The 14,078-nt window shown below is 37.5% G+C and overlaps 1 protein-coding gene across 2 annotated transcripts in view; it reads right to left on the bottom strand.

Moving 5' to 3' along the window:
• Window positions 1–363: 363 nt before the first annotated feature.
• LOC110450547 overlaps window positions 364–14,078 on the bottom strand; it is a 19,447-nt gene continuing 5,732 nt past the window's right edge. For both annotated transcript variants that reach the window (XM_021498135.1, XM_021498142.1), the window contains exons 6-12: window positions 12,987–13,170; window positions 10,486–10,651; window positions 9,919–10,076; window positions 9,080–9,192; window positions 4,596–4,793; window positions 3,877–3,943; window positions 364–2,933 (exon numbers count right to left, since the gene is read on the bottom strand). In XM_021498135.1, the coding sequence (XP_021353810.1) occupies window positions 607–2,933; window positions 3,877–3,943; window positions 4,596–4,793; window positions 9,080–9,192; window positions 9,919–10,076; window positions 10,486–10,651; window positions 12,987–13,170 (3,213 nt within the window). In that variant the 3' untranslated portion in view covers window positions 364–606. The remainder of the gene's footprint in view (window positions 2,934–3,876; window positions 3,944–4,595; window positions 4,794–9,079; window positions 9,193–9,918; window positions 10,077–10,485; window positions 10,652–12,986; window positions 13,171–14,078) is intronic.

Here is a 14,078-nt window from a genome sequence, read left to right as displayed (position 1 = left end):
GTCTGGAAGGCGCATTAAAATGACGTTTCTTGAGAGTCCAGTCAGTGACATTTATTAAACAGCGACAACCAAACATTTACTATATTTTCTAACTTCGACCTTCCTATCTCCAATTTTGTTTGTAAACAATTGATTGTCTTGGTCAACACTTAATGACATAAATATGGGCGGGGCATGTAATGTCAATGGAATATTTTGAATTGTCGGTTATGTCAGGGGCATAGCTCCTAAAACTGAAGCCTTGAAAAAGGAGCTTTATTCCTGGAACAAAACATAGATCTCTCGATTTTGGTCAATAGCCTTTAATGTTGTATATATATAAAGATAAAACATGTAGGTATAATATATTTCAATATCAACATTTTGTAGGTGTATAAAGCAAATTGAACAAAAAACAGTTTAGCCTTTTGAGAAACAAAATAAATTATTAGTTCCTAATATAGAACTGACAAACGTTACATGTTTTACAATATCATGATAATACGAGTATTCTGAACTTTTTTTCTACATTAAATATATTTTATCTGCAATTGTAACGATTCAAGTTGTTCGCTTGGGATTCTTAATTCCATCCATTATAAAGCAATAAGGCTGCATAATCACATTTTAAACCTGTTCATCATTTGCACTTAGATTAACAAGTGTGGAGGCATCCATCTCGGTGAGGTACATAGCTGACTCGTGAGAGTGGGGGATCTCTACCATGGTCTGTGTAGACGAGGGATCGCTATCGGACGTTACGATGGAACCGTCCATCAGATGCTCGGGCTGGAGAATTCCGCCCTCTTTGATAGATCTGTCAGCATGTCCCATAAGAACATGCGTCTCCACTTCCTGGAAAGTTTCAAACACAGCATTACACTCACTACAAATGTATAGTGCTGGTTCACCTCCCTCCTGCATAACACTCTCCATGACATGGGTCGACTCCATATGTACTATTCCATCTGGGGTGAGAATCTGTGTTCCTTCCATGATGGCTGGCTGGGGATCCAGGGACATCACTGAATTTGATAGCGTGACCTGTTCCGACTGATTCAAGCCCTGCTCTGCCAGGACCAGGATCACGTTCGACTCGGACCTCTGTCGCAACACCACTCCTTTACATTTGGGATGATGATGCTTTAAGGTATTTTTACACGAAAACGGCCTTCCGCATTTTTCACAGACAAAATTACTGTGACCTGTATGGGTCACAAGATGCTGGTTTAGAAGACGCTGCATTTTGAAGGCTTTTCTACAGATTGGACATGGGAAAGGTTTCGCTGTAGTGTGTTTGAAAAGCTTGTGTTTATCTAGTACACTCTTGAATGTGAATTTTTTGTCACAGATATCGCATGCATACGGCTTTTCTCCTGTATGTTTGTTAAGGTGATCAGAGTAAGTGTTCTTGTTGCGGAAACGCTTTCCGCAGTAGTCACACACATATTTGTAATACCTATCTTCTGGTTTCTTGTGGATCTCCATATGTCCCTTCAATGTTGTACGTTCAGTGAACTTCCTACCACATATGTTGCAACCATAGTCCTTGATGTCAGAATGGCGTTTCATATGCGCTTTCATGTATCGTACATGGTCAAAGTTCTTCCCGCAAATGTGACAGACGGCCGATTTTGATTTTGTGTGGACAGCCTGGATATGTGTTTGCATGTGCATGAATCGAGCAAATTTCTTCCCACAATATTCACAGACTGGGATATCACTGTGTATAAATTCCCTGTGGGCATATAAGCAATTCAGACGAAATGTTTTGAAGTCACATTTCAGACATGTGTACTCTTTTCTGTGTTGACTCTTTTCTGTTTTGGATTCATGATTCGATTTCAAAATATCCGGATTTAAAATAGATTTCTGAGCTTGTTTAAAAGGTTGATGCTTTTGATGAAGATGACTGACAAGAGATAATTCATCTAAAAACATGACTTCACACACATCACAGCAGAAAGAGCATGGTGTTTGATGGATGTTTAACATATGATGCTGTAGATTACCAAAACTGTCTGAAACGTAATCACATAAATTACACTGATCTCTCAGACCGCCATCCTCTCCCAGATCTTCCTCAATTAAAGTGGCTGCTATCTCATTCACTAAATACCCTGCATCTGAAGTGATTTGCAAGTATTCATTTCCTCTTTTGTCTGAAAGATTCAATGACTTTCGTCCAAGTTTTATTGAATCTTCGAAAACTATCCCAGGGATATGTGCGATGTTGTCCCCCCTTCGTCTTGTCACAGGTGTAGCGTTACTGATGCCCATCATCTTGACATCATTAACTTTGTCAACATTGTTATAGATATCATCTGTATCATCTTTGTTCCATTTGTCATTGGACACTTCTGGTTTCGGATATACTCTGTCCATCACAAAATCGGAACCTTTATATTCACAAGGCTCGTCTTTAACAGGTTGGGTCACATTATCAATGGAATCCTCATCTGTCTGAGATATCTGTTCCTTGAACTTGACCTGTAGATCCCTAATTCTTGTATCTTTTCTCTCTGATCTATTTTCGTTCTCCTCCAGTAATACCTTTTTTCCACTTAGCATAGCTGAGAAGTCGAGCCTCTTGCCCCTGGTCAAGTACCGCTTTGGACTCATTGTAGAAGCAGAATTGTTCTGCGCATTTGCCGTTTCATCAATATTCAGCGAGTTTGTCTTCCTTTTCCTAGATTGCTTTTCTGTACTGGACTTTGTCTCCGTTGTTTCTCGTGGCTCAATCGTTTCCTCTACACTTTTATCCATTAAATATGTCTCTGTACAGCTGTCTGTAGACGAAGCCTTTGTTTTCTGTGTTTGGTCCACTTTCGGAACTTTCCTTGGACGACCACGTTTTCGTTTGACAGAGGGATTTCCTGCAATCGTGTTGTTTTCCACGCTGTTTTCTGGTTTTTTGGAAGCCTTGTCATTTTTTTCACCATCATCCAGAAAGTCTGAGGAAACAGAGAAGCAATTATCAATTGAATTATCTTATGATCAGTATTTCTGGTGGGAAGCAATTATTTACAGGACTTCTGTTTTTTCTGTTACGAGTCATAAATTTTAATCATGTAATTTTGTGTTGAATTGAATTTAAGTGTTTTACAATTTTTAATAGAGAACATGCAGTGAACACAAGGAATATTTACACACACTTTTGCACTAAAAAAAATTATGCAGAACATACTATTCTTCAGTGAAATAAAACCATTGTGTCCACAAAATCAATTACTTACTGATAATTATTCATATCTGAGTGTTTCTATAGAGCATGTATTACAAACAACTTCATTATTTTAGCTAGATAAATACTCTCATTAATTTGAGAAGAGACTAATTCCCATATCTTAATATTTTGCATATATATTATTCCATACTTAATTACTATAAATATAGAAATGACAACATCTCAGTTGTGAATGCAGGTATTCATGAACAAAACTTATAATAGTTTACAAAATAAAGTACAAACAAGTATAACTGTAAGATGTTTTTTTAGCAAAACATAAATTATACTGAAGTCATGTTTACTAAACTAGCACAAACACATTGCACATTGAAATATGTTGTAATATATACCAGATAATACATAATGTTGTAAGGTGACTCATGAACTCATGAAACAAAAGTACTTTTACATACAAACCAACCATAATCATGTGACATAAAACATTGTTACCACAGACATGTATTAATTTATCCAGTTTGGTCAAAAATATTTGATCATGGATAGTTAGATAATACAAAATCTATTTTTGGGATAGGTGAATGAGCAACGATGGTAAATGTAGCTCACTGCACACTCACAAAAGATCTTCATGGTTTTGGAGAGTATAATAGGACCAATATAAGAACATGCTGCACTTTTGTTTTAGATGACTTGTTATAACAACCTACCTTGAACTCCACATTTTCTGCAAAACCCTTGTGAGTCTGTCTCTGGAGAAGGCACTCCCAACACATACTGAAAATGACAAAATGGAAATGAACATGATTTGTGTGGTTGATTTGCACTAGCTTATAGAGATCACTTCCCATAATCTGGCAATNCCCCACACACACACACACACACACACACACACAAATAAAAGTATCCCAGAAGATAAACTAACAATAAAATCTTAATATATCTTTTAATATATAACCCTGCAATCATTAACCAGGAGTTTAACCTCACACCTCAAAGGAATAGCTTCTAAACCACAACTGGTCAAATATGAAATAGCATGGATGTAGATATTTCTTTAATTCCTTTTAATATCTTGATTTTATGTTTTTTTCAGTTCTTGAGAAGCAATTATGAACGTGAAATGTTAACAGATGGTTGATCATGCATGACAATAGATATAGACGAATGACAATGGGCCACACAATCAGTCAAGCCATTAATCAGTAATGGTCTGTTAAATGTTAAATTATTTGCCTACTATTGAGCCCTATCCCTAATTCTGACCCACCTTGTGTGAAAAACTGACTCCTAATTACCTATGAACGTTCCATACCAAACTAATTATTTAAATCTTTTCATCTACATACAACCCCAACACACAGCCCACTCTGCATAGGAGGGTCATACTCTCTAACTTTGATGACGAGGTTATGATAAAGATACCTACTTTACACAGGAGACGTTTGGTCAGTACAATGTCCTCAAGCTGACCGGTCAGTGTGTACTGAGGGGAAGAAATCCCTGGTGACCAGTCCACTGATACACCTGTCTCTTTGGCCACTTTACTAAGGACACTGTCCATAGTTCTCTGATCAACAGCTGTTATCAGTCTCCGTGAAAGGGTAGCTGTGACTTTCCCAAATACCTAAAATAACATAGATCAAGTTTTAACAATCATAGTCTGGCTATGAACTTCTCAAAAAGTAAAACAATATAGAATTGTAAAAATGGAGATAATTTGGACTTATTAGGTAATAATGTAGGACCAGAAATAATGTTTAGTGTTAGGGTTAGAAAGTAGTCTGTACACATGTCTATATAGAATTCCAACGTAGAGTCCGTCGTCTATGCTTATAGGAGTAGGCCTCGTAGCCACTAGTATTAATGAACGGTGTTGTATAGTGTGCGTAAGGGTGTGAGATATGTTATCGTGTATTGTAATGATATTTCTTTACACTTGTTGTGTTTAATAAAAGATATTGAAGTTTATATCCTTGAGTCTATGTTCATTTGCCATTCTACATGTTCATCAATTTATAAGACCCCAATGGACCCAAGATCACCAAACCTGGGTGTTGGTTTTGAAGTAAAAACCCGCTCCTTTTACATTGGTGCCGTGACCAGGATCTTGGCAACCCATTTGGGGCATTTTTGAATTTTGTGTGAAAAAAATTGTAGAATTTGAAGTTGAAGTAATGGCGAATGAACGTGATTCAGGTGTGTTTACTAGGAGTAAAGGTTCAAGGTATCTTGTAGATTCTGGATCAGCTGTAACAATAGTTACTAAGGAAATGTATAATGCTATGCCCGAGGGTAATAGACCAGAATTAACAAGCAGTGGTATCATGCTGTACTCTGCCTCGGGTGACAAGTAGTGGTGGCTGGTAAAGCCAACTTTAGATTTAAAGTGGGCAAATTAGTGTACGAACAGGCTATAGTGGCTAGGTTGGACCAATTATCAGGGATTCTAGGTGTAGATTTCCTGGGTAAACATGGAGAAGAAATCCATTTTAGGAACAGGACTCTTAGGTTAGAGGGTCAGTGTGTCAACCTAGTTACAGAAAGGTACAAAGGGTGTGCCCGAATAAGGGTGTGTGAGACTACCTCCGTATCAGCTAACTCTGAGTGTCATTTTAAGGGTTATATATAAGGTGCTATAGATAGTGCAGAGGGTATTGTTGAACCAAATATATTCATAGCTAAACAGGGACTAATGGTGGTTAGTGTGCTACGTAGACGCCACCAGGAAAAGAGATCAATCTCTCTGTTTTGAACCTTAGTACTAAAAGTGTCAAGTTGCAAAAATGACAATAGTAGTCCAGGGGAGATAACTCCGCAGCAAACTAGAGAAGACAGGATGATAAAGTCTCCACCCAAATACTGTTCATAGAATATTGAAGTAAAAACACAGAAAGATAGATTAGTGTTGTATTACATTTATTCTGTGTTGCACAAAGTACAAATGTGATCAGTGTGATCTATATCCTGATATAACAAGTATGTACTTCCGTTTAAAGATGTTTTCCTTGTGTTGCTTGCACTGGTACAGCTTAAAAGACTTTATAATTTGGATATATTTTGATCTGCAGTTATAGAAACTGGGTACTATGTGTAGTATGCCATGATGTGGCGATTCTGTGTATATTGTTTGTGTAGATATACATAGGGAATCTGTAATGCGAAAGAGCTCAAGATAATTGCAGTGTTTGTTTTGTTATCCCATTTTCCTTCTATTTTTTTATTGTATTGTTATTATGTAATACTAGGGATTGTTTTTCTTATAGTAGTGCTTTGTGTAGAGATATCAGTCACATAGATAGTGTTTAGAGTGGGAAAACACAGTGGCTGATCATGCTTGAAGTGTGAGGCATGGTGAAGAAGTGGCTATAAGAAGGTAGTTTGCTGGGCACTGTAGATTATGCTCTTGTGCGATTGGGGAGTTATTGAGATTATGATATATACCATCTGTGTATTGCTGTTGTAGCCTATGCCAATTAATGATTGAAATAACATCTTATTGCGAATGAAAAATGTGTTACTGTGACTGAAGATAGGTTTCTGGGAGATGGTGTGTCATAAAGATAACAGGAAAGTATTCTGTTGTATTGTATTTCATTTATTTTGTTAAGTATGTGTGTTAATGTGAAATGTCTTTCAATTTTGTGAATTTATGATACTAGTACTGCAATTGATAACAGATGATGTTATCTTCATGGATTATCTCATGATGAATTTAGTGGGTATTAAATTTTCATGTATTGTATATTGAATGAATTCATGAATATATTTAGTAATGAATTCTTCCCATAATACATTTTTGTGAAATGGATCTATATTTTTTTTTGTAAATTAATTGTAAAGTACCAGGGAGAATTTTTTGACTTAATTTTGCAAATGTGGTAACCGAAGATGTCTATATAATGTAACTGTTGGATTAATTGTTATAAATTGTGCAAATTTTGTGTATTATTATTGTGATGGAATGCCACATTGATTTAATTGTATAAGGAGTGTATTGATTTAAGTGGCATTTTTTATTTATTTTTTGCTATGGAATATTACTCCTGTGCAGATGAGTGATGTTAGAAATGTGTGATTTGATCAAACTTTCCATGTTGTACTCTGTGGTTGTAAAGTTAGCCTGTGATTGTACACTGTACTGAGTGAGTTTTTGAAGTGAGTTTTTCATTACAATCTTTAAGCGATCAAGTTTTCAAATTTTGTAGCTTTTGACAAATGTTTGAACATTTGTCTTAAGGGGGGAGGAATGTAAAAGTGGAGATAATTTGGATACTTAACATTCGATATTTACGATTGACAGTTCACCACGTTTCGTCGTCCATCTTGTTGTTTTCACATTCGGAACCTAGTTACGTAACCGGAAGTGTTCCGAGTAGCTTTTGGGCGACTATTGCACGTGCAAAGTGCCGTGTTTGTATAGTTCGTCAGTCAGAAGTAAAGTCCTCGTAAGACTGCCTGACTCACTCTTTCTCTCCTTCTTTCTAGGACTCGTTAGGTAATAATTTAGGACCAGCAATAATGTTTAGTGTTAGGGTTAGAAAGTAGTCTGTACACATGTCTATATAGAATTCCAACGTAGAGTCCGTCGTTTATGCTTATAGGAGTAGGCCTCGTAGCCACTAGTATAAATGAACGGTGTTTTATCGTGTGAGTAAGGGTGTGAGATATGTTATCGTGTATTGTACTGATATTTCTTTACACTTGTTGTATTTAATAAAAGATATTAAAGTTTATATCCTTGAGTCTATGTTCATTTGCCATACTACATGTTCATCAATTTATAAGACCCCAATGGACCCAAGATCACCGAACCTGGGTGTTGGTTTTGAAGTAAAAAACCGCTCCTTTTACAGAATGATAGAATCAATATCAATTAACACATTAATTAACTTCTATGACATATGTACAGTAGGACTCAAATCTTGAGACGTTGTCTTCATTAATAGTAAGGTGGTAGTGAAAGAATATGTACTTTTACTGTGGATTGAACCTCGACCCTAAAACATTCTAGTTGGTCACTCTAGTGCTGAGCTGAAGGGACATTTCCTCTAGCCAAAGGTAGTACGGCCACTTTGACACTATGTACAATGTAGATCCTGTACATCTAATGGAGTACAGCTAGCTCACATGTATACATCCATAGAGAATGTATCTACTCCGTACTACATCAAGTTATATACATCAGTGATCGACAATCCGTCTAAAATCATAATCCATAATCGGTTTGTAATATTATGGGACTGAATACCCAAATAAAGTAAGAACACTAGTTTACATCAATAGACATTGGATTTCTCTCTTCTATAATAATAATATACAACATTTGATATAGCGCCCTATCTAGCTAACATAAGCCACTCTAAAACGCTTTACAGTACATAGATATACAATTAATACAATTAGTATACACAATTTTTGAGGAATTCGCAAGAGCCGCCTTATCAGGTGCTAACTACTAGTCATATGTCACCTGGCTAATATCCCCCTATGTGTGTGTGCTGGAGATGTATTATGTTCTGTTTGTAGTGGGACCGTGCTTCCAACGGCATCTTTTATAGTGCCACCTCACTTGAATGCTACATCACAGATACCGCAAAATCCACCCTAGACTATTTTATACTCCACCTGAGTTGTTGGAGCTATAATGAATCGATTTCAAGCAGCTCTTCTGCACTTTTATCAATCATATAGTAAAATTATAAGAATATATGACTTTCGATGCATCCTTTACATTAAAGATATTTCACACTTTGATTTCAATGATGAACCGATTATATCGATAAAGAAATTTGTAATTGATAATCGGAATCGGAAAAGGTAAACAGATTGATTTTTTATCATAACCCATCACTTCTATACATACAGCATTATATGTAAGCCTACAAAGGACAAATATACAGTGTAACTTACATCTATTGAGGACAGGTCTGCGGATGTCTCCTCATTCTCTTGGTAGTTTGTAGCCATTGCAGGGTCATCTTGAATCACAGGAACATCAGGTATGATGTCCTCTTCTCTCACATCTGTATTCAATCATGCAAATTAAAATTAACATTTATTTAAAGGAAGGTTCAAATTTGCTTATGCAATCCAAAAATATAGAAAACGTATTTACTTTACTTATAAATTTTCATGTGATCAGATAATACACAGTGTTTGGTCAACTTCTTAATTAAATTTGGGTCATGGTTCAGTTATGTCTCAATAAAAAAGGCAACAGATTATATAATTTGTGTGTATGTACACAAAGTAGTGGCCCTGAAAATAATATCCTTTCTGATTTAAGAGCTAAGTCCCCTTATGACATCATCTAAGCCCCCTTGCGATATTGAATCTCAGCAACATCATCAGTACTATTTTAATATTCATGCAGACTTAAGCCCCCATATTACATTGTCTCACAGTAATTTTATGCCATACAAACCTTAACTCACATATATATAAATTTCATTCATTTCACAAAAATAATGAAACCATGTTTTTTCAAGTTATATTAATCAATCTTGCTGGATCAAATGAAAGCGTACAGGGGCTTTGAATGTAGGAGAAAACCCTAGTACCAAGAGAAAGTATATCGTTCAAGCAGCTGACCCACACCTTTTCACACATGATTAGGGAATTGAACCCTGGCCGTCTTGGTGAAAGGCAAGTTTACTATCTACTCTAACAATACCATTAACACAGTAATCAGTATAACCTCTAGCATTAAATACAACCTCACAAGATCACAATGATTTTTAAATCCTTACCACACTGTCTCTCCGCTACGTCCTCAGTCCTGGGGGTTTCCAATGGGGAGTCATCGGAGACAACTCTCTCCATATTAGCCAGAGATTCAGCAGCTATCTCGACCTCGTGTAAGATTTCTGTATTCTCGTCTCCATCTTTGTACTTAGCGATAGCAAACCTGAAATATCATAGAAAACATTGTAATGAAAGTTAATACAAGTAGGTAAGAATATTATGACTGATTGTAACTAGTTTTTATTGCAGAAATTCACAAAAAAAATAACACAAATCTGCAGTTGATATGTATCTTACATCAGAAAAAAAAAAAGATGCAAATAAAAATTTGTAAATTTTCAATGAAATTCTGATACAAAATTTTGAAAATCGAGTATGACAAACCCTACCACTTCTGCCATAGACACAAGTATAACAATCATTTCAGTGATAAGCAAGGGCACAGACTAAGGGCCAGTCTGTACATGTTCCAATATTGTAGACATATAACAGTAGAAAAACTGGAGGTATCGGCTCCCCCTTATTAAGCTGCCATGACAGATATGAGGCTATGTCCTTGTACTGGAACTGACCTGTGGGTGGACTCTCGGTTCCCCTTGCATATACGGAGATGATGTAAGAAGCAGTTCCTCCTCTTGCGACACTCCCCGCACACTGGACAATGGTAATGGTAGCTTGATGGGTTAGATTCCTCTTCTGTCCCCTGACAGGGCAGGTAACATATCAGGACATAATAATCTGGAACAGGGGCAATATCCTCTTATAACACACACATCACAGGGCAGGTAACATATCAGGACATAGTCAACTGGAACAGGGGCAATAACCTCTTATAACACCCACATCACAGGGCAGGTAACATATCAGGGCATAGTAATCTCGAACATGGGCAATAACCTCTTATAACACACACATCACCGGGCAGGTAACATATCAGGACAGAATAATCTGGAATAGGGGTAATAACCTCTTATAACACACACATCACAGGGCAGGTAACATATCAGGGCATAGTAATCTCGAACAGGGGCAATAACCTCTTATAACACACACATCACAGGGCAGGGAACATATCAGGACAGAATAATCTGGAATAGGGGTAATAACCTCTTATAACACACACCTCACAGGGCAGGTAACATATCAGGGCATAGTAATCTCGAACAGGGGCAATAACCTATTATAACACACACATCACAGGGCAGGTAACATATCGGGACAGAATAATCTGGAACAGGGGTAATAACCTCTTAAAACACACACATCACAGGGCAGGTAACAAATCAGGACATAGTAATCTGGAACAGGGGCAATAACCTCTTATAAAACATATATCAGGACATAGTCATCTGGAACAGGGGCAATAAACTCTTATAACACACACATCACAGGGCAGGTAACAAATCAGGACATAGTAATCTGGAACAGGGGCAATAACCTCTTATACCACACACATCACAGGGCAGGTAACATATCAGGACAGAATAATCTGGAACAGGGGCAATAACCTCTTATAAAACATATATCAGGACATAGTCATCTGGAACAGGGGCAATAAACTCTTATAACACACACATCACAGGGCAGGTAACAAATCAGGACATAATAATCTGGAAAGGGGTTATAACCTCTTATAACACACACATCCCAGGGCAGGTAACAAATCAGGACATAATAATCTGGAAAGGGGTTATAACCTCTTATAACACACACATCCCAGGGCAGGCAACAAATCAGGACATAATAATCTGGAAAGGGGTTATAACCTCTTATAACACACACATCCCAGGGCAGGCAACAAATCAGGACATAATAATCTGGAAAGGGGTTATAACCTCTTATAACACACACATCCCAGGGCAGGCAACAAATCAGGACATAATAATCTGGAAAGGGGTTATAACCTCTTATAACACACACATCCCAGGGCAGGCAACAAATCAGGACATAATAATCTGGAAAGGGGTTATAACCTCTTATAACACACACATCCCAGGGCAGGCAACAAATCAGGACATAATAATCTGGAAAGGGGTTATAACCTCTTATAACACACACATCCCAGGGCAGGCAACAAATCAGGACATAATAATCTGGAAAGGGGTTATAACCTCTTATAACACACACATCCCAGGGCAGGCAACAAATCAGGACATAATAATCTGGAAAGGGGTTATAACCTCTTATAACACACACATCCCAGGGCAGGCAACAAATCAGGACATAATAATCTGGAAAGGGGTTATAACCTCTTATAACACACACATCCCAGGGCAGGCAACAAATCAGGACATAATAATCTGGAAAGGGGTTATAACCTCTTATAACACACACATCCCAGGGCAGGTAACAAATCAGGACATAATAATCTGGAAAGGGGTTATAACCTCTTATAACACACACATCCCAGGGCAGGTAACAAATCAGGACATAATAATCTGGAAAGGGGTTATAACCTCTTATAACACACACATCCCAGGGCAGGTAACAAATCAGGACATAATAATCTGGAAAGGGGTTATAACCTCTTATAACACACACATCACAGGGCAGGTAGCATATCAGGACATAGTCATCTGGAACAGGGGCAATAAACTCTTATAACACACACATCACAGGGCAGGTAACAAATCAGGACATAGTAATCTGGAACAGGGGCAATAACCTATTATAACACACACATCACAGGGCAGGTAACATATCAGGAAATAGTAATCTGGAACAGGGGCAATAACCTCTTATAACACATAAATCACCAATTCAAGTTATCTTTTGTTTTTCATTTGGCACCGACAAGTGAACAAACTTGTCCAGTAGAATGATATTTACTGAAAGGCCCATAGCACAAAAATGCTAAACATTCCTGTGCATTTTTAATATAGAAATGTACAGATTGGAAAGATTTTTTTCAAAATTTTGAATTCATAGACGTTATTAGATAATAATTGGCAAAATTCAATGTTGAACTTTTGCACATAAAATGGAGAAGTGTGCTCTTAACTTTGTGAACATATTGAGAGGTTATTTTTGACAGCTGTTATGAAATCGAGAAGTACATATTATATCTCAATACCTTTGAACGGGATGCGTTTTTTCCAGTGGAGGTTGTAGTGGGTCTGGAGATGACTTTCAGTGTTAGGTTTAAACTTGGAGGTGGGACATAGTACACAATGGTAGCTACCCTTACAGCCACAGGAGGGGTCTTTACACGGATTTACCGGCATGTCTTCAATACTTCGTACAACAGACACATGCCACTGTAACAGGAAGAGTAAGTAAAGAATAAAAGGAAAGTTTGAGTAAAGCATAAAAGTAAAACAAATAAAAACTCAATGCAAACATGTACAATATTGCTTATAAAAATACACAAGGACAAACAAGAGACCCAGGGGGCCTGTATCGCTCACCAGGATAATAATGCAACCATGGGAAATTATTCTTATTACATAAAATACCTCCAATGGTTCAGAAGAAGGACTTTAAAATTTTTAAACCTCAAACTTCCATATTGGGCCCCACAACTCTGCACCCAGAGGAACCACACCCTTCGTTTATACAAAAGTTAGTGCCCTTCCCCCAAGGATGCTCCAGGCCAAAGTTGGATGAAATCCCTCAAATGGTAAAGAGAAAGAAGGATTTTGAAGACTGAAACCTCAAATTCCCCTATTGGGCCCCACAACTCTGCACCCAGAGGGGCTACACCCTCCATTTATACAAAATTTAGTCCCCTTTGCAAAAGGATACTCCAGGTCAAATGTTGATAAAATCCCTCCAATGGTACAAAAGCAGAAGGAGTGTAAAGATTTAAACCTCAAATTCCCCTTTTGAGTCCTGCCCCTATGCACGCAAAGGGGCCACACCCACCGTTTATACAAAATTGATTCATCTTGGCCAAGGATGCTCCAGACCAAATTGGGATGAAATCACTTAATACCTGCAGGAGAAGAAGGATTTCAAAGGTTTTACCTCAATTTCCTCTATTGGGCCTCGCCCCTCTTCCCCAAGGAGGTACAAACCCACTGTTTATACAAAATTGAGTCCTTTGCCCAGAGATGTTCCAGACCGAATTTGAATAAAATCACTTAATCTTTATGGTAGAAGACGGACTCTAAAGGTTTACCTCTATTTCCCTATTCCACCTCACCCCTCTGCCCCCGACGGGGGG

This window comes from Mizuhopecten yessoensis, unplaced genomic scaffold (genome assembly GCF_002113885.1).
Source record: "Mizuhopecten yessoensis strain PY_sf001 unplaced genomic scaffold, ASM211388v2 scaffold523, whole genome shotgun sequence".
Lineage (NCBI taxonomy): Eukaryota > Metazoa > Mollusca > Bivalvia > Pectinida > Pectinidae > Mizuhopecten > Mizuhopecten yessoensis.
The sequence above is the reverse complement of the archived record's forward strand: the minus strand, read 5'-3'. Positions and strand labels throughout refer to the sequence as shown.